The sequence below is a fragment of the Juglans microcarpa x Juglans regia genome, chromosome 1S, assembly GCF_004785595.1.
Source record: "Juglans microcarpa x Juglans regia isolate MS1-56 chromosome 1S, Jm3101_v1.0, whole genome shotgun sequence".
NCBI classification, from domain to species: domain Eukaryota; kingdom Viridiplantae; phylum Streptophyta; class Magnoliopsida; order Fagales; family Juglandaceae; genus Juglans; species Juglans microcarpa x Juglans regia.
This window is the reverse complement of record NC_054595.1, coordinates 15,036,114-15,057,801: the sequence shown is the minus strand read 5'-3', so window position 1 is coordinate 15,057,801 and position 21,688 is coordinate 15,036,114. Positions and strand designations below refer to the sequence as shown.

General features: G+C 37.8%; 1 protein-coding gene and 1 pseudogene across 2 annotated transcripts; one reads left to right on the top strand and one right to left on the bottom strand.

Annotated features, from left to right (window-relative positions):
- The first annotated feature begins 1,496 nt into the window (after positions 1-1,496).
- On the top strand, positions 1,497-5,748 carry LOC121247340 (annotated as a pseudogene).
- A 3,241-nt stretch (positions 5,749-8,989) lies between these two features.
- Positions 8,990-14,788, bottom strand: LOC121246621 (serine hydroxymethyltransferase 4-like). 2 transcript variants are annotated; one of them, XR_005937151.1, is made up of 7 exons: positions 14,055-14,788; positions 12,679-13,069; positions 12,483-12,584; positions 11,801-12,120; positions 11,747-11,757; positions 11,567-11,577; positions 8,990-9,015 (listed from the first exon to the last, which is right to left on the bottom strand). XR_005937151.1 is itself a non-coding variant. In XM_041144814.1 (4 exons), exons 1-4 carry the CDS (start codon positions 14,730-14,732, stop codon positions 11,876-11,878), a joined length of 1,416 nt encoding a protein of 471 aa, XP_041000748.1. In that variant the 5' UTR covers positions 14,733-14,788; the 3' UTR covers positions 11,712-11,875. The 2 variants fall into 2 exon arrangements, 1 of the variants encoding a protein (XP_041000748.1); XM_041144814.1 differs by lacking the exons at positions 8,990-9,015; positions 11,567-11,577 and having other exon boundaries at positions 11,712-12,120.
- Positions 14,789-21,688: the final 6,900 nt, after the last annotated feature.

Here is a 21,688-nt window from a genome sequence, read left to right as displayed (position 1 = left end):
AATGGTTTCTTTATGTTAGATTTAGATAATTCTTCATTTTCTTTTATGGCTTCAAATGATGATAATGTTGTTTATAATACATCAAAATGATATACTAGACTAGGCCACATGGAAAAATATAGAATTGCTAGACTAGCTAGAGAATGCCTATTGGGATCTCTTGCTACTATAAGCCTACCTGTGTGTAAGCCCTGTTTAGCTAGGAAAGTTTGTAGAAAGCCTTTTGGAAAGGCTTCTAAGGCATCTTATCTTTTAAAGCTAGTTCATTCTGATATTTGCATACCTATGAATGTGAAGGCACGTCATGATGGCACTTATTTTCTCACCTTTATAAACGACTACTGAACATTTCAATTATGTCTATTTGATCTCCCATCTCTTTAAAACATTGGACTACTTCAGGCACTTTGTAGTTGAGGTTGAGAATTAAAAAAAAAAACTTAAAAATTCTACAAACTAATCTAGGTTATGAGTACTTTTCTAAAGAGTTTCAAGGACTGTGAGCAAAATGGGATAAGTAGGCAATTAGCAATTCCTAGTAAACCACAACAAAATGGTGTTATGAAAAAAGTAATCATATCTTATTAGAAATGATTCAATCAATGATGGTGCAAGCTAACTTGCGAATACCATTTTGGGAGATGTTCTTTTAGTTGTTGCCTATATTTTGAATTGTGTACCTTATAAGTCTGTTCCTTCGACCCCATATGAACTATGAAATGACACAAAAATAAATTTGGAACATTTATGGCCTTGGGTTATGTGGATTATGTTCACACCACTTCTCGTAAAGATGGGAAACTTGGCCCTAGAGAAAAATAAGCATATCTTCAAAAGATATTCAGAAATCTCAAAGGGTTATGTAATGTATGGTGAACATCCTAACGGAGGAATGACAAAGATAGAGTCGTGTGATGTCACATTTATTGAGAATGATTTTCCTAATATTGGTGAAGTAAAAAAAGATCTTGCACGTTCTGAGTTGCAAGAACTCGAGAGAGTTACACCATCTTTTGATGAGGATGTAGAATTCTCACATCCTAGAAATGCAAAAGATAGTTCACATGAGTCTCAGTTACGTAGAAGCAAACGTAAAACCATTTCTCCTCATCATTTTGAGATTGAAGAGGAATATTTTATGTGTGCTGCTTGTGACCTTGATGGGCCTGTTTCTTATGGGGAAGCACTAAATTCACCTAATTGAAATACATGGTTGGCTGCTATGAGAAGTGAGATGAGTTCTATAGCAAAGAAACAAGTTTGGGAGTTAGTTGATCTTTCACTTAGGCACAAATCTATGGAAACAAATGCGTTTTAAAAATTAAATGACAGGCAGATTGATCAATTGACAAGTATAAAGTCATGCTCGTGGCGAAAGGCTATACCCAAAGAGAATGTATAGATTATAAAAAAAAACATTCTCATTTGTGGTGAGATTTGCTTCCATTCATCTCATTCTAACTATAGTTGCACATTTATATTTGGAACTTTCTCAAATGGATGTGAAAACTGCATTTCTCAATGTTGAAATAGACGAGGAAATCTATATGGATCAATCTGTCAGTTTTAAGATTAAGGGACAAGAGCGCAAAGTATACAAGCTGAAATGTTAAACAATCGTCTAGACGATGGTACTTCAAAGTTCATGAGGCCATTATTTCAATTGGCTTTAAGTTAATGGAGAAAGATCATTGACCATTGTATGTATATCAAACATATAGTGAACAGTTTTTTTATTTTGTCCTTTTACATGGATAACATCATATTAGCTAGGCCTGTGCGTAATGGGTTTTGGGCCCAACTCGTCCGACTAACCGATCTGTCCAACCCGAACAAAAATGGGTTCATCGGACCAACATATACATGCAGGTTGTGTTTAGTAAAAAACGGACACAAGTCACAAAACCGATTCTCTTCTTCCCCGCTGCATGCAGAAACCCTTGCAGTGGCGTTCTCCATCACCATTCCCTGTTGCCATCTCCATCACCATTCGCCATCACCGTTAGGCCTCAACTCCAAGATCAAGTCGATTTCCTGAGGTATGTTCCGTTTCTCATGCTTCAAATTTCTCTGTTTCAAAGACTTTAATGATCCGAAAGGGAACGAACGACAGGAGTACTAACCGTCCCCAACAGTCAACCATATGGCAAAAATGCACCAGCCTATGGGCTCTGAAAGAAGCCTTTTTGTACTCGTCAACGGCTTCAACTTGAATCCCTCCACTCTCAAAGAGATCATTTTTCGCTGGTGCAATTACTATTTCAGCTACTATTTATTTTCATGCAAATTGTAGGGAGTTGAGTGTTGCAAGAGCATTATTTGACAAATCGGCAAAAAGGGATGTTGTACCTTGGTTAGCCTTGACAGCTGGGTATGCGAGGCGTGGGGTGTTAGGTATTGAGAGGCAGCTCTTTGATGAAATGCTAGGTAGAGATTTGATCTCTTGGAATGTCATGATAATAGGTATGTGAAGTAAGGGGAGATGGAGAGCGCTAGGAAGTTCTTTAACAAGGTTCCAAACAGAGGTCTGGTGACTTGGAATGCAATGATTCCTAGGTATGTGCTTTACGGATTGAATGAATAGGCACTGGAGATGTTTAAGGAGATGGGAAGTGTGGGAGAGCAGCTAGATGAGGTGACCATGTTGAGTGTATTGTCTGCTTGTGCTGATTTGGAAAATTTAGATGCTGGGCAGAAGATACACTACAACCTTTTGGAAATATGTTTTAGAAACTTGAGCATTTTACTTGGGAATGCACTTATAGATATGTATGCCAAGTGCGGGAGTATTGAGAGAGCACTCGATGTGTTCAGAGGAATGAGAGACAGAGATGTATCTACTTGGAATTTAGTGATAGGAGGCTTGGCTTTCCATGGCCACGCCAAGGAATCAATTGATCTGTTTATCATGATGAGGAGGTTGAAAGTCAGGCCAAATGAGATCACTTTCGTCAATGTCTTGGTAGTTTGTAGGAAAAGTGGAAGAAGGACGAGGATACTTAAATATTGTGAAGAATGAGTATAAAATCGAGCCAAACATTAGGCATTGTGGGTGCATGGTGGACTTGCTTGGGCAAGCAGGGCAACTAAAGGAAGCATTTGAGTTCATAGACTCGATGGAGATTGAGCCCAATGCCATTGCTTGGAGGACTCTACTTGTGGCATGCAGAATACATGGAAATGTTGAATTGGCAAGGCGTGCAAATGAGCGGCTACTTTTTTTTTTATAAGTAATAATATTATATATATATATATATCAATAGGAGTAACCAAGTACACTAGATGTATACAAGAAAAACACCTAGCCCATACAAGAAAGCCCCTAATGACCCAAAAGCCCATGAAAACCTACCCAAAATACACCAAGCCCAAATTGGAAAACTATCAATACACCTCCCCAACCCCATCCCCTTCATCCCACTACGAGAATGTCTTCACAAAACCCTCCATTTAGCCTTCCCTCGACTTGAGCTAGCTCCCTTAGTATTGTAGTTGATTGCCTAAGAAAGATTCTTTAACTCCCTGCTTTTCTTAAACTTAGATTTGGTTTCAAGTGTGTGGCTCGCCTCAATCGCACTGAGTAGTGCTTTAAATTGGTCTTCATATTCTCCCTGCTCTCCATATGAAAGTCTCAGAGTTTGTAAAAACCCATTATCTTTATTCAGAATCCAATCCGCTATTGAACCTGCTATATCGTTAATCGAAGGAAGAGAAACTAGGGAAACAACATTATCCCCAGCCACATTACCCAACTGCACTCCCGACTCTGAACCTTCCCCCACACAAGGCACCAATGACAAATCGATAATTTCCTTCTCGCCAAATGGTTGCTCAATAGGTATATGGTTGTTTTCCCCTCCATCTGTTACCATTATAGATTCCTCTCCTCCATCAACATTTTGTGTATATGCTTCACCCCTTGATGATCCTTGATGTGCCACTTTGTGTGGCCCTATTGCTTCCTCAAGAGGGGAAGCACTACCTTTTGTTACCCCGTTTGTATCTTCTAAAAGAGGCTCGACTGTTTCTTCGAAAATACTCGAGACCTTGGAGGGACCCCGTCTTTCTTAACTACAAATGAACCCTGGACAGAAGGACCAACTACATCTGGAACTGGTGCATGAAACCCTACAGCTCCTTCAGAAGGTATAGTGACACTGGCATGAACAAAGATGCTAGCGTCCAACGACCCTATCGTTGACACACCCTTTGCCTACACCCTTTTCAGCACACTTGCTAGCACACTTGTACCCACGACTAGGTCCAACCCCTTATCCACCATAATCATTATATCTCTTACATAACCCATAACTCCTTTCAACTGAGATTTGACATCCACAAAATCCCTTCCAACTCTCCCAAAGTCACTTGAGGTCTTTTGTCTCCTACAAGTGCCGTATGAAGCACCTTTGATTGAGGAAGGCCTTCCCACTGATTTCCCATCAACAAACTCTCCACTTCGAGAAGTGGCTTTGGATTCGGTGACACTTAAAATGGACTGCAGAAAACCTTTCCATCCAATGCCATTTGCGCCCTCCGGAATCACCAACAAACCTTTCCTACTTCCATTACGGAATTCTGAGAGCTGCAGAAAATTGCCCCTTGCATTAACATGATGTTGAATGCTAAAAACTCCTTTACCCATCCTTAGCTCTCTGAAGAAACCTTCATGGCAGTTAAGGTCTAAACAATCCTCAATCCCCTTAGCCACCCACGAAACTGTCGTCCACCCTAGACACATGAACATAGCTATCATTTTGCTACGTTCAGAAATACAAAAGATATTTCCTCCCTCTTTTGTAAAAATGAAAGTTTTTTATTCCACTTTCAACCACCTCTCACCTTCCAACTGCGACGAAACTGCATCATGCTTCGTCTTCATTGTCAAATCCCACTGCAAATCTGTTCCTAATGCTCCCTACTACTCCCACTTCATCCTAAGGTAAAACACAGATCTGTTGGAGGCCCTGAGTTCATGGATTTTCTTGCAAAAATCCTTGAGGTAACGGAGAACTTCTAGTCATCGGCGGATGACGTCGAATGCCCACAATGTGGTCGTCGGAATCTGTTGAAACAGTCTGTAGCAGTGGCTAATGGAAAGGCTCAGATCACACATCACCGGAGGAGAAGCGGATGAGTAGCAGAAAAAATACCAGTCGCCTAAGAAAGACTAACGTTAGAGGCCCCAAGACGAAGACACCTGGGTCTGTCGATCAGTTCTATGACGGATTCAAAGTGCATAGCGACCGATACTGACAAAATTAAAAATAAAAATAAAAAATAATACCAGTGTTCGCCAGCAAGGAAACAACGCCGACGGCCCTCAGTGAGGACACCGGGGCCTGTCGGCCTTATCTGTGATTGCGGTGTCCCTCTCCAATAGATGGTGGGTAAGGGTGGGGCAGGATATGAAGGTTAGGGTTTCTCTCAAACATTGTTCACACACGGGTTAAGCTTCATACAGAGAGAAAACTAAGCGATGTTGACAAAACTTTTTTTCCTTGAACTTTTTACAAATGAGTGGCTACTTGAAATGAGAAGGGACCATAGTGGGGATTATGTACTTTTATCTAACATATATGCTTCAAGGGGCGAGTGGGATGGGGTTGAGAAGCTGAGAAGTTGATGGATGACAGTGGGGTGAGGAGAGAGCCTGGCTTTTGCCTGATTGTAGCAGATGACAGAGCTCTTGTGCAGTTTTTATTTTATTCAAAACCTCAGTGGAAGTCGAGAATTTCAAATAGGTGATATGTTGGTCACAAAATATTAAAAAAAAAAAGTAGAACTGAAAGTAATCTTCTCTGCATATCATAACAAAGCCTTTCAAAGTAATGATCATTTAAAAATAAAAAAATAATTACAAAAAAAAATGATAATTTTTTAATTTGGGTCGGGTTGGTTTAGATTTTCCTGACCATGCCTGCTGACCAAGTTGGGTCGGGCCAAAACTTTATTGGGCTGGCCAATTGTGTACGCCTAGTTGGAAATGATATGAAGATAATTGTTACCACAAAATAGTGGTTATCCTCTACTTTTGAGATGAAGCAAATTATGTACTTGGAGTTAAAATTTAAGAGATCGGTCTAGGAAACTTCTTGTTTTGTCTCAAGAAACTTACCTATAGAATATTTTAAAATAATTATGCATACACAACTCTAAACCCGTAAACACTCCGATTGAGAATGGTTATACATTAAGTCTAGATCATTGCTCTAAGAATAATAAGAAAAAATAGATATGACCGAAATTTCTTATGCAAGTGCAATTGGAAGTTTGATGTTTGTTTTGTACACAATCTGATGTTTGTTTTGATGTTTGTTGTGTACACAATCTGATATTTGTTTTGCAGTTGGGTTGCTTAATAGTTATCAGAGCAACCCATGGCTTGTTCATTGGTAAGCAATTAAGAGGATTTTCCGATATCTTCGTGGGACAGAAGACCTTGTTCTTTGCTATCAAGGTGGAGACATGATACTAATTGGGCTAATAATAAAGATGAGCGTAAATCCACGATGGGTTACGCATTTATGCATAGTGGAGGAGTTGTTTCTCGGTGTAGCAAGATATAATCATACATTATTTTGTCCCTGATAGAGTTAGAGTGTGTTTCTTGTTCAGCAGTTGTACAAGAGACTGTTTGGTTGAGGATATTTTTTTAACGCCAAGAGGTTATGACTCTTGCAGATGAAATAATTAAGATATATAGTGGTAGTATGGCGGCTTTTGCATATGCCGAGGATCCCAAATAACATAGAAGAACCAAACATTTAGATATTCGATTTCACTACATTCAAGATGTTACTGCACGAGGTGAGGTGATCCTACAATATATCTCTACTAGTAAGATAGTAGTTGATCCTCTTACTAAGGCTACTAATAAAAATATTTTCTAAACTCATGTTAGGAGTTTGAGACTTCATTGGATTTGTTATATATTGAATTAAGGATACCTTAGACTTTATTGTACATTTAATATTGTCAGTATCTATTGCATCGATGAGATTATTGTGTTTATCTCATATTATAAGTTAATTGATACTAAGTGAAAAGTACACATCATAAAGATGTCACAAGCGAAAAATCAGTCCACTCATATGGATGATCACATTGGCGCTTGTATAGCCTGCAAGATGAGACAAATTGGTTACTTTGGCATTTGAAAAACAAGCAAGTAAACATATTGATGCTTTAGAAACATTCAAGATAAGTTCAAAGAATGTAGCCTTAGTTTGGCTAAGATGAGACTTACAAATGTTATACATAAAGTATTTGCGCATCTTCATGAAGTATTCGCATAACTCCATGAAGCCTGATTAAAGCGAAATGTGAAAACTTAGACAGATGCTAGATGAGTGATTGTGCTAAGAAACTCAAGTTACGATGCCTTTATGGCAACTAGACTAAGATTCCTACGAAATTTGAATGTGACAAGCCTAATTGAGTAGGAACTTTGTCATAACATACATTTCATACTACATGTGCTATAGACGACCATATGATCGAGTGATTGGATGGGTCCCTACTCTATCTCATGGCATAGGTCACGAAGGATACAGTCTCGTGGGGCATATCTAGGATAGCAGTCAAGTTTATTTGAATTGACATGAGTGTCTAAGAAAGATTATTTGGATTCTTACTTATTATTTTATGTCTCATAGCTTGCAATTCCTCTTTAAAACAGACCTTCCATTTTTTTGGGTTTAACACCATTCAATAAAAGTCGGCCACCTAACATTCCATAGACTAAAATCATGAGACTCATTATAGGTGATAAAATCTAGTGACCTACGTGAAAAAGAAAAAATGATGGGGCTTCATTGAAAACAGAGGGTTGTTTATTGTGTGAACCTGTGAGCCATTGAACTAGTGACCTCAAGACTACTGCACGACACCACAACATTGCCCACCATGTTCTACACCGCCAAGACCTATCCCTAGCATTTTAGTTATCAAGTTCCACAATTTAATCATATTGGATCTTGATTCCATTTTTCTTTTTCTACATATTCCTCTTATCCTTTCTTCTTATCTCTGTCATGCCCCAATCTTTCCGCTAATTTGAGTTGAATATTGCTTTCCTTTGGAAAAATCATATCAGCATGAAACATCATCATATTCATAATTCCAAAAGAAACAAAAATGGGGATAAGTAAACTAAATCCACAGAACCCAAAAATCAGAAAGCTTCAAAAATCACCAAACATGAACGAGCAAACGAAACCCAAAAAGATAATTATAGAGAACGAAACTCACAGAAATTATACGTTTATATTTTCTTACACTATCATTTTCAATTTATCTTTTGAATTAAAAGTGTAATGCATTTGAACAGAAGAGAGAAATATAGTGTAATGCTTTCACAAGCGAGCACCTTTTACATGTGTTTAGGGACAACTGCCTTCCCAAGCCACGAGTTCTTCCTCTTCGTCATCGATGGCAATGCCGCACCTAGATCTCATTGAAAGCAAGGGTTATGGAGATCTCATCAGAATTGAGGGGCTTCTTCGTCGATGGAAATGGGTGAGATCTCGTCGATTCAAGATTCACGACAATTTTGGGGGTCAAGCTCAGGCTCAGCTGGGAAAGGGGAAGCTCGGCTTTAAACAAAGTTTTCTCTTGTTGTTGAGTGATCATGTATTGTCCATTCCTATGCTTAGCTCAATGCGCCGCTAATGTGGCACTCTCCCATTGGAGGGTGTTATCTGACCAAAAACACGACGACCTGCCCGAAATATTCTCCACAGCCTGGACTATTATGTGTTTTGACTCGATATAATCAATGGTGGAACTAGAAAGTTTTCTTGGGGCTAGCTTTTCTAATGTATCACACATTTATGTAAAATAAAAATGGTAAATCTTAATTTTAATTTCACAAAGAATCATAAAAACATAACTATATATAAAAATCAATTATCGATAATTTGCTATATACATGCGGAGATAAAATTATAAAAATACATCTTAACAACTATTTAGATTTATGACCACAATATTTCATATATATATATATATATTCATCCATTATTATTTTTGCAACGAAATATTTAGAATTTATTTTTTTCATAAAAATTATCAAGTGATCTTTGAGAAGCCTATCTTTCACTTTAAATAAACATTTTCTTACTCAATGATGTCTAGGGGGATAAAACTTCTCAATTATTCTTCATATAGATTATCAAACTTAAATAATTTTCTTGAATTTATTTCACTTTAAGTTCCATATTGAGAAACCTAATATTGTATAATAAAAGACTTTGGGATATAGATTAATAAGTTTGTTATTTCTCATAAACTTAACTTTAACTTAATTTTGGATGGGCCTCATCATAGGAAATAAATAATATATGAAAATTATACAAAATCTTAGGCCTATAGGAAAAGACATTGAAGAGGCATTTATATGTATATAGAAGTTTTAGAAAGTTTTGGAGAGTATGGGAATTATAATTTTAAGGCAACCGTTTTATGTGTGTGTATATATACATATATATATATATATATAACTAGGAGATATTTTGAATTTAAATAAAAAAAAAATAGAGGACCAGATAACGTGGTTCCGTCACTAGATATAATCACGAACATATTATATAATGTGAGGTCAATAATTGTTTTGAGTTATTAACTCGTGAAGGATTAAAGACCCTTAACCTAGTGAGATTAAATAGTACGGGACATAGACAAGATGTTATAAGTGATGTATTATGTTAGTAAGATGGTGACTTAATATAGTACTCCTACGGTCCTACCCTTTGCCTTCTCGTCAAGTTGTACATTTCATTTTTCATATGAAGAATAATTAATTGAGAGATTATGAGGAAATTGTTAATGGGATGACACCTATTGTGGACAAGTGGGAAATGTTATAGTAATGGATGGTATCCCATGACCCATTTAGCGTCCACACGGGTGGGGAGTTATAAGCAGTTAATTAACTTCTAGGAAAGTTAATTAACTACTCCATCATGAAACTTTTTAAATAAGCGTTTTATGTATGTTAGTTTTATAAGTGTGGAAAAAGTGAACATACAAAAAAAAAAATCCTCTCCTCTCTCTCTACAATTTTCTAGAGCGACTATCTTAAACTCTTGATCTTGAAGTGTGGAATTATTGTAGGAGCCTCTAGTAGCCTCCTAAGTGATGTAGAGGTACAATTACAACATTTGTGGGCTATAAGACAAGCAAAGATCCGAACTTATGAGGTAGTTCGAAGTAATCTTATTTAACGTGTCTGAATGTCTATGCTGAACTTTCAGCTTTAAAGATTGGCTTGCTTTGATGCTATCAACTCAGTTTGCAAGAACTCATTATAGAAACTGGCTCTTTGTTGGCTATAAATTTGTTGAAGTCAAATTCCATCCCACCATGGAAATACTATGAACTATGGGATGATATACTTGGTTCCCTTATGTCTATGGAGAAAGAAATGCATTGGTAGATAGCTTGGAAAATCATGGGGCGCATGGCTTTTCTTCTACCTTTCAATCTTTACCTCATCTCCCCAAGAAATCAATTGGTTACTAAGTTAGGGACCACGCAAGTCTTCCAAATTTCAGGTAATGAATGGCTGGTAGGTTTCCTTTGATACTTACTCTATGTTTTTCTCTAAATGATTTGTTAAGAATTATGGCTTTTTTATGTAGTATTTTCCAGGTTTATCTTGTAATTAGCATAGTTTTATTATAGCTTTTTCTATGAGTATGGTTTTGGAATTTCTGATAACTTCATACTCCTACTTGTAAAAAGTATTCCTCGACTAATAGCGAGGGCATATTAATAAAATTTGGATATTGGCTTCTTCTATTTTCTTTGAAGACAACGTTTTGAAAACAAGGAAACATGGTCACAGTCTTGAATTAGCGTTCTAGGCAACAAAGCTATCTAGATTGCACATATTGAGAACAATATAGATTAAAATGGGAGTTCTCTAGATAGTGTTAATAGCAAATTCATGCGTGGAGGTTCAAAAAGAAAAGTGCCCAAGTATATAAGATTTCTCTAGATAGGTCTCACGTATATCCTTCTACGACTCCTGATGCTTTCATTTTTGTTCTTGTTTTTGTTTATGTTTTTGTTTTTTGTTTTTTTGTTTTTTTTTTTTTTTTTTTTTTTTTTTTGTTTTTTTTTTTTTTTTTTTTTTTTTTTTGAGCTCTCCGATCCTCTTCGTTCTAAAGCATAATGCGTTTGCACACAGAATACAATTTATAAGTTTCCTTTATTAATGTGGAAGTTGTTCTACATCAAAGATAATGGTATTTCATTCGGTTCAAAATTTTTAAAAACGGTTGGCGCAGATACAAGATAATGGAAAGTAAGTGTAACACCCCAACCTGGATAGAGAAATTTGGAGTATATACCATGTGGTTGGAAGGCGATTTTAAGTGATAAGAGCTAACTTTCCAACTCATCCGGGATTGGGGCGTTACAGGAAGGGACTCTTGCCGGACTTGTATTCTGTTGACAGCGGAGCTAGCTTGGGGTTCAAGATGATATTGACCCATCTTTTTTATCAATTCATCCAGTTCTCAAATCTATTGAATCCAATTTCCAAACCAAACTCTTACACAAAATCAAAATCTCATATATTACCAATCATTATTAGTAACAAACAGAAAAGGGCAAAAAAAAAAAAAAAAAAAAAAGAACAGGAATTGTAATTTATTGTTCTATTGAAACTAAGTAGGACAAAAAATTGTTGCTAGGAGAGGATATGATTTATACTCTCATAACATAGACCAACAAACACATTAATATATATATATATATATATATATATATATATAGTGGGATAATACAGCAACTAACCTAGCCAAACCAAACTTTTCTTTTCTTCTTCAATGGACCAAATATAATAGGAATGAATCAAGCACTAGACCTAATCCTTGTACTTCATCTCAGACACCAGGAATCCGGGCATGTCAAAAGAGGATGAGAACTTCTCAACATCGACCTTGAGATTCTCAATGTCCTTGTTGTTCACCAGGCCCTTGTTGAAGTCCTTCAATAGCTTTCCAAATTCCTTTTGGATGTTCAAGGTGATTGTCACGGCGCGATGAAGGAACTCTCCTATCTGTTCAAAGTCCTTCTCAACCAACCCTCTTGAAGTCATGGCCGGGGTACCTGTCAGAAAACAATCACCATTAATTCTTCATGATTGATAAAGGAGTCCCAATTATATTAATATGTGCATGAATGCTCTGTTCATAATCCTTCTACCAGGTGAAAACTGACTGCTGATTTCAAGTGTGATGTCCTTTTGATAAAAAGGCTGCAGAATGCTTTTTCTATTTCAAGAGAATATAAGACATGGAACCGTCAAATATGCATACAACCATTAAGAAAAAGAAACCACCGTTATCTCATCCCCAGAGAACCAGAGAACGAGGACCTAACATCACATTTTATGAAAACCATCGCTTTCACTCTTAACATATTCATTGATAGACCCTAAACATCAATTAATTTTATATGGTAGCACTTACCAATCCGTACTCCTCCAGGAGACAAGGCACTACTGTCACCAAACACGGCATTCTTGTTCACAGTAATATTGCACAGGTCACAAAGCTTCTCAACCTTATTGCCTGCAAGAAGGCCATCAATAATTCATATTCATATTAGTGGAATCAATTCCCACAGCAGTAACTTTTTCTAAACCAACTAAATCATTTATTTTACCAGTCAACCCAAGAGGCCGAAGATCCCACAGGACAAGGTGGTTCTCAGTTCCACCAGTGACAAGCTTGTATCCCTTGCTCATCAGGTAGTTTCCAAGGGCGACTGCATTGGCCTTGACTTGTTTGGCATAGGCCTTGTACCCGGGTGACATGGCCTGTTTCAGAGCAACAGCTAGGGCACCAATCTGGTGATTGTGAGGACCACCCTGAAGGGAGGGGAAAACAGCAAAGTTGATCTTGTCTTCAAAATCGTAAACTGCATCCTCTGGCTGGCCCTTCTTGGCTGGTTTAGGCCCCTTCCTGTAGAAGATCATACCAGCCCTAGGACCCCTCAAGCTCTTGTGAGTTGTGGTCGTGACTATGTCACAGTATTCAAAGGGATTCGCAGCTTCCTACACACAAAAGGAAAATTAATTATATAGACAAGAATCAGATCTTGAAAATTTTAAGTAGAAATCTAATATGCATAGACGATACACAAAAGAAAATGCAAATGTTAGAAGGAATACAATAAGCTAATTACTAATTTTTGAGTAAAATTTGAAATTGAAACTTTGAGCACAACATTAAGCAAGCTTCCGATAAAAAAATTCTGAGACTCAATTTAACTTTTAACTTTCAACTTGACTGTCTGTACAAGACCAATAATAATGAAGCCTTGTATACAGAATACAGAAAAATTCATAATCCCTCCCACCACAGATTAACATATTTTGCAAGCAACCAAAATCAACCCATGCACTTAGAAACTTGAATGAAATATTTTTCGATAGGTAAAACTTACATGAAATATTACTATGGTGCATGAAATATTACTATGGCAGATCTAAACTTTCATGTCCACTGCATGTCTACTGCATGTAGCAATGTAATAGAAAGAACAAGTTTCAATACAAAATTACAATCTCCCGTTACATTTATTCAAGATCAGACACTACTACACGGAGATTTTTTTTCTTTTCTTAAGTAACACTACAATGCAATGATCCAGTATAATTTCTTCCCGCATCACATTTTTAACATATGCTAAACTCATAATTCACTCAATCTAAAAGATGTGGAACGATCTCGCAGCACATAATTGTAACTGATTGTTTGATGCCCATAATTCAATATCATGATTAAGACCTCAAAGTCACAGCCCAAATGCAGATCTACACAAACGATCACTCAAAACTCAGGTCCACCAACCTATAAGTATATCTGAATCAGATAAAAACTCAGAGCCAGAATGTTAGATTTGTCCTCTCCAAAACAACCAGACACCAAGTGACATGCAGATCTAATCCCAGAGCAGGCAACAAGACTAATCGAATTCCAATATACATGAAAAGACATCAGCAATTAAAAACCAAGAAGAAGAAACGTTTAATGTACCTGAGCAGCAACAAGGCCACTAATGTGAGCCATGTCACAAAGCAAGAGCGCGCCGCACTTATCGGCAACAGAGCGGAACCTGGCGTAATCCCAGTCCCTGGGATATGCACTCCCACCGCAAATGATCAGCCTGGGCCTGAAATCCAGGGCTTTCTCCTCCAATTTATCGTAGTCAATATACCCAGTGGTGGAATTCACCTTATAGGGAAGACTCTCGAAGTAAATCGAGGTGGCAGAGATCTTCTTCCCTCCGGAGGTGTAGTAGCCGTGGGTGAGGTGACCGCCAGAGGGAAGATCCAAACCCATGATGCGGTCATGGGGTTGGAGAACGGCTGTGTAGGCAGCGAAGTTAGCAGGGGAACCGGAGTAGGGCTGGACATTGACGCCCCAGCCAGTGGGGTCGAGGTGGAAGGCCTGGAGGGCACGTGACATGCATAGATTCTCGATCTCGTCAATGAACTCGTTCCCACCGTAGTACCTGTTCCCAGGCATGCCCTCGGAGTACTTGTTGGTCAAGGCGCTGCCGAGGGCCTCGATGACGGCGAAGGAGGTGAAGTTCTCCGACGCAATTAGTTCGATGCCGCGGCATTGCCGGCGCTTCTCCTTCTCTATAAGGTCATGGATTTCTGGATCCACAGTTTGGAGCGGTTTGTTTCCCCATGCGTTAACGGGATCCATCGAGAGAGAGAGAGAGAGAGAGAGAGGAGAAAGAGGCGAGGACAACGAACAAGCAGCTGGGTTCGGGGCTGTTTATAGGAAATGCATTCGGACATAAAAGTACGTATCTACCCTTTTTTTATTTTCTGACTTTATACATTTTATTTTCTTGGTGGGAAGTTGGGGTTGTAGGCGTGTGGGGTCCATAGGGTTGGTTGCCAGGCCACACAAGGCCTGTACATTTTTTAGTCCGTCGATTTTGTGTTTTTTTCTAAGTACAAAAATGAGGGCCCCGTAGTCCGCCCTTATTCTCTACCCATTATCTCGGACAGGCGAGCGGGCAATATCGAGAAACAAAATGTGTAAACAACCGAATACATATAAGTTTGAAAATTGAACTATTTTTAGATATTTTTTATTATTTTATTATTAATTATAAACAATTCATTATTATTCACAAATTATTCATTATTATTATTTTATTATTCAAAAACTATATCATTATTTTTCATTATTATTCATAGATTATCTAAAATACTTTTAACATTAAAACGGAATATCTCTCACGCCTCTTCTCCTCTTCTTCATTTATTTCTTATTTTTTTTATTCTCTTCTCCTCCTCTTTTTCTTTTTCTTTTTCTTTTTCTTAATATTTGGTTTGTGACCCTGTGCTACCTTGTTAACGGCATGAGCGTAGAGACCATGGTGTTGTAAATGACATGTTTCACACCGCCAACTACTCGAATAACCTGCAACAGATGAGAAGGTTGCACTAGGCGCCCAGAGGAGCCCCGATGCCTAACTCAGAGAGATGTAATCTCAATATAAGTGTGCAAGTAATCATGAATTATATGTTACATTCAGGTGTTATTTATAGAAGTGTTGAGAACGTAAATAACTATTAAATCCAATGGCTCATTATGAATAATCACTTAATAAGTGGACGAGATAACCACTCTAATCTATCGACATTATCATATCACACGGTTTGTGCCATGGGCTCTTGGGTCATAAGTCTCCCAGTCTTGGGCCCATAAGCCGAATCTGTCCTCTACTCGTGGGCTTATTGCCACGAGACCTAAACATCTCTTCCAGTTATCCTGCTAAATTTCTTTGATTAAGACCATTGAAACAGCGTGGGGGGAAACTGTCAGGTACACATATAAGATGTCCCCTTGATTTGGCAGTTATAATAAAGGCGGGTTGGCCAGATATTGCTTCAGCTTCTAGAAGGCTCTGTCGCATTTCTCATTCCTTGGGTGTGCTTTTCGCAAGACCCTAAAGAAAGGAAGACACTTGTTCGTAAACCTCGATATGAATATATTCAAGGCGGCTACCCTACCTACCTATCGTTGCGTGTCATTAATACTTTTTGGCGATGCCATATTTAAGATGGCGTCAATTTTTTCGATGTTTGCCTCAATGCCTCTCTCCGAGACAATAAAGTCCAAAAACTTTCCCGAGTTGACCCCGAAGGTGCACTTACTTGGGTTCAACTTTATCTTGTATTTGCATAACACCACAAAGGATTCTCTAAGGTTTGCTAGATGCTAGGCAGGTTCCTTGCTCTTCACCATTAAGTCGTCGACGTACACTTTCATAGTTTTGCCAATTTGATACTTGAACATCCGATTAACCAGCCTTTGATAGGCCGCTCCAGTGTTTTTCAACCCGAAAGGCATTACTCGATAACAATAAAGGCCTCTGTCAATGATGAATGTCATCTTCTCCTCATTCGCCTTATTCATTTGGATTTGATTGCACCCCGAATACGCGTCCATGAAGCTCAAAACTTTGTGTCCTATCATGGTGTCTACAATGACGTTGATTCGTGGCAATGGAAAACTATCTTTGGGGCTGGCTTTGTTGAGGTCAATGAAATCTACACACATTCTCCACTTTCCGTTAACTTTCTTAAATAGTACTACGTTGGAGAGTCACTCTAGGTAGTATGTTTCTTTTATAAATCCTGCCGCCAAGAGATGATCTATCTCCTCGCCTATGGTCATGCACTTCTCCATACTGAATGACCTTCTCTTTTAGCACACTTTTTTTGCCTTCGGGTTGACACACAACTTATGTTCTATGATGGCATTGTCAATCCCTGGCATATCTTCTTGGCTCCAGGCAAACACGTCTTGGTTTTCGATCAGCAACTACTTCAAAGCCTTTCTGTGTTCTGGCGGGAGTCTCATCCCTACTCTCATTGTGGTGTTTGGGCGTTCTGGATGTAAGGCTACTATCTCTAGTGGCTCATTCGCTTCGGTCGGAATCAAGTTGTTCTCATCTCTTGATTCTATATCCTGACCAACTTCGACCAAGGGTGAGGGCGGTGGCCTTTTTTCCAAATTGTCTGCGACAAACACGCTAGGCACCCCCGCTTTTAGCTCCTGAACATAACATTCCCATGCCAGAATTTACTCTCCACGAACCTCGCCAATGCTTGTTTCCATCGAGAATTTCATCTTCAAGTAGTAGGTAAAGGTGACTACCTTTAAGTCAATTAGGATTGGTCTCCCCAATATGGCATTGCAAGATAACGGAGCTTTGACCACCAAGAAATCTGTCATCGTTGTAACTTTGTGCGCACCTTAGCTGATATGAACCCGCGGGAATGAAATCTCTTGAATCCACAACCAATTTGAAAACTCTCCAAGAAAGCTAAAATCAAGTCAATGGATGGAGAATCTAGACCCGATGAGAACTCGTTTCAAGAACCTAGATTATATTAAAATCTAGACCCGTTGAAGAACCCGTCTCAAGAACCCAGATTACAAAAGAGGAATGTCACAAAGGTTGTGATTTACCTTTGATAAGTTCAAAAGTTCAACTAAGAACGAGAGGAGTAAAACTCAACTCACAATGAATAAATTCATCAAATTTCATAAAAAAAACTCCTTGAAATGAGGCACAAAGAGTATTTAAAGCAAAACCTAATTAAAACCCTAACCAAAATAAAGTCTCAAATTCCAAAAATACCCCTGAGTGAATAATGCCGCAGCTACAGTACGGCGCTACAATAACTCTCGGCTACAGTACTTTTGAAACCCTAGTCGCTACAGTACTTCTTAAAACCCTAGTTCAACAAAATAGTAAATTTCCTAACATGCCCTTGCATAGGTTCCCCTTAAGTCCTATCCATAATAAACTCAATTATTCTAAACTAATAAAATAAGTCTTTTAAATGAATTAAACAAGTTGAAAGCCTTCAAGTGCCCAAAGCCTTTAAGTCATGTTGTTGTCCTCTTCCATAGCTTATCAAATGAATCAAAACTAGATCTTCATCCTTCAAGCTCATCTTGAATATTGGACTCTTGCTAAACTCGTCCCAAGTAGATTGCATCAATTATTGCATTGCCTACTTGATCTTTTTGACTCTTGACCTTGTAATTGGCTTATCTGGAACTTGCAAAAGATCTTTAAGTCTAGGCCCACTTTGGTTCCCATCATTCCCCCTCTCTTCAAAAGGATTCGACCTCTAATCTCCACCTGGATCAAAGGGAAAAAGGTTAGTAACATTGAAAATAGCAAAAACATGATACTTACCAGCAAGATCTACTTGATATGCATTATCATTAATTTGTTCAAGAATTTGGAATAGTCCATCCAAAATACTCCTGTTATCAACTGGTAAAGGCTTTAAATCTAAAGTAGTAAATGGATTAAGTCTATAAACAATTTCAAAAGGTGAATATTGAATAGTGGCATGAACACTCCAATTATATGTAAACTCAATGAATGACAAACAATACTCCCACAAATGTTAATAAAACATATCTAAAGTCTTCCTTACATCAAAATGACCACTCCAATTATATGCAAACTCCATGAAACACAAATCATACTCTTGCAAACGTTCATGCAACAAGTCAATGTATGGCAAATGATAGTCCCACAAACGTTCATGAAACACACCTAAAGCTTTCCTTACACGAAAATGACTACTCCAATTATATGCAAATTCAATGAATGGCAAGCAATACTTCCACAAACGTTCATGCAACACGTTAAACAATGACAAATGATACTTCCACAAACGTTCATGCAACACGTCAATGAATGGCAAATGATACTCTCACAAATGTTCATGCAACACCTCAATGAATGACAAATGATACTTCCACAAACGTTTATGCAACACGTCATTGAATGGCAAATGATACTTCTACAAACGTTTATGCAACACGTCATTGAATAGCAAATGATATTCCCATAAACGTTCATGCAACACAACAAAAGTCTTCCTTACACCAAGGTTACCCAACAAACCACCATGTCTATCACACACAAGCAACTTAAGCATAAAATTAGTAGGCATACAAAATCTATTCTCTATAAACAAGTACCAATCTAGTTTATAGAACTTACCAAATGATGCTTTCTCACATGTTCCATACACTAGCAAAGTCATCATCATTAGCATGCAATTCGTTATCATATTCAAGTCTCAACAATTTTGCATCTAAAACGAAGACAAGGACATACCTTCTTATTAAAGCATCAATCACAAAATTTTTCATACCTTGTGTGTATTTGAGTACATGAGAAAAAGTATCAATATAGTCCTCCCACTTAGCATGCATTCTAGTCAGCAACTTACCTTGTCCCTTCATGTGTGTCAATGACTCGTGTTCTTGAAAGAAAGGTCGGTTAAGAATTGTCGCACCTGGCACAAAATCAATGTAATATTCTATCTCCCTTATAGGTGGCAATCCACTAAACACACCGCTAGGAAACACGACCTCATATCCCTGCAACAAAGAGACAACAATACTAAGCAAAGATACGTCAAGTTCGTTAGTATTAAGACTCGCCTTAGCATAAAAACTCATTTTTCTCTTTATTTTTCTCTTACTTTCTCCACTCTCTCTTTTCTTTCCACTCTCTTTTTATTTTTCACTCTCTTTTTCGCTTTCACTCTTTTTTCTTTTCACTCTCTTTGTTTCTGTTACTCTCTTTTTCTTCATCTTTTTTTGTACTCTCAACCTCACAATTATTTTTCAACTCATTCTCTCTTTTTCTTGAGGTCTCAGCCTCATCCTCATATTTTTTTCTCTTTCATTTTTCTCTCACTCTCATTTTCGGCCTCACTATTTCTTTTTTTCTCAATCTCGCCTTCACTCTTTAGCTCAATCTCACTTTCACTCTTGCTTTTTAGCTCAATTTCTTTTTCATCTTTTCTTTTTTGATCACTCTCATTTTCACTCTTTCTTTTTTGATCACTCTCACTTTCACTCTTTCTTTTTTTATCACTCTCATTTTCACTCTTTCTTTTTTGAGAAACCTCACTTTTGAGCTTCAATTGGTCCCTATGGACCTGTGTTGGAGTTAAAGGAGCAAGCTTCATTGTTTTTTCATCCTTTTCAAAACTGTAAATGTTCCTTAACCTATCATGTATCACCTTCCTATCAAACTGCCACGGTTTTCCCAACAAAATATGGCCAGCATGCATAGGCACTACATCACAAAGGACCATATCCTGGTATTTCCCAATTAAAAAAGAAACTAGTACTTGCTTATTTAGCCTAACCTCCCCACAATCACTCAACCACTGCAATATGTATGGTCTAGGGTGTTTCAAGATTGGTAAATTCAATTTCTCAACTAAAGTAGTGCTAGCCAAATTAATACAACTCCTCAAATCAATGATCATGCCACATACCTTGTTGTTGATGTGGCATCTAGTATGAAAAATGTTCTCGCTCTACTGTTTTGTATCATCCATCTTAATTTGTATATTGAGTGCACGAGTAGTAACAAGAGAATCACCATACTCTTCTTTCTTATACCCGTTTTCAACACTAGACTCACTTCGCCTCCTATCTCTCCTGCCCTGTAGATTTCTAATTACCGCATCTTGATGATTTATCATATCCCTCACTTCACCCAACACCAAGTTCAACTGCTCAAACTGTTATTGCCTGGATTGTTACACAAAAGATGAGTTATCTACCATCCCCTTTAGTGAAGAGCCACTCCGGTGAGATATTATAAAGTGCTACACAAAAGAATGTTAGTGGAAAACCTCACACACTCCCTTACGTGTTTACACTCAAATAATGGCACTCCATTCGTGTTTCACTCTTAATTGGCTCTTTCCCGATAAGAGTCTCACACTCTCTTGTCTTTTACCTCAAAAGTTTTCCCGCTCAAGTTCTTTAAAAACTAGTTGAACTAAATCAAGACAATACAACCTTGTATTATTCCAACTAGTAATATAGATCCAAAAAACAAGAAATAAGGAAGGAATAAAATGACACGAGACTCAAAGAATTTATTCGAGGAAAAGAGTAATTATAATAAAACAAGATACCAACTACAAAGATATATTCAACCCCTTTTGTGGCGCCCCCGACCCCCATGTAAGGAAACACGAGAATCGAGACGCCAGGATGATAACAACACGGTCACGCATCCTAACGAAAGTGCCAAGTGTGTGTACATGCAACAGTGTACAATAAACAACGCAGCAGATAAATATAAATAAGTCAACTAAGTACCAGAATTTTTAATACAAACTAACATAAGTAAAATGATTAAAAGAGTTATACAGTCATCCCAAATAAAATATAATACAAGTCTCAAACCAAATACGAGTGATCCCAATCACTCTTCGGGCGGAGCCGAATTCTCAGGCTCACCCTCATCCTTCTTTGCATCAAAATCTGCATTACCATAGAACGGTACCGCAGGTAAGTATAAACCAAATAACCACGAGATAAAAACATATTAATGCAACCAACATGCATGCATATGAAGAAATATGCGATAGACCCAAAATATCATTTTCCCCGAAAATTGATATTTTCCAACACACGCCAAAATTCCATTTTGGCCTAAAAATAATAATCCGTCATTTTCCCAGAAAATGACCCAAATCAATAAAACATCATTTTCCCAGAAAATGAATCACATAAAAATCATTTTATTCAACACACGCTATTTTTCTAGAAAATAATTCATTAATCCATTTTAC

Coding starts and splice junctions, on each gene's coding strand:
- LOC121246621 (XM_041144814.1), bottom strand. CDS start 14,732: ATGGATCCCGTTAACGCATGGGGAAACAAACCGCTCCAAACTGTGGAT. Junction 13,070..14,054: donor GTGGCCTTGTTGCTGCTCAG/GTACATTAAACG, acceptor TTTTGTGTGTAG/GAAGCTGCGAATCCCTTTGA. Junction 12,585..12,678: donor TCGGCCTCTTGGGTTGACTG/GTAAAATAAATG, acceptor GCCTTCTTGCAG/GCAATAAGGTTGAGAAGCTT.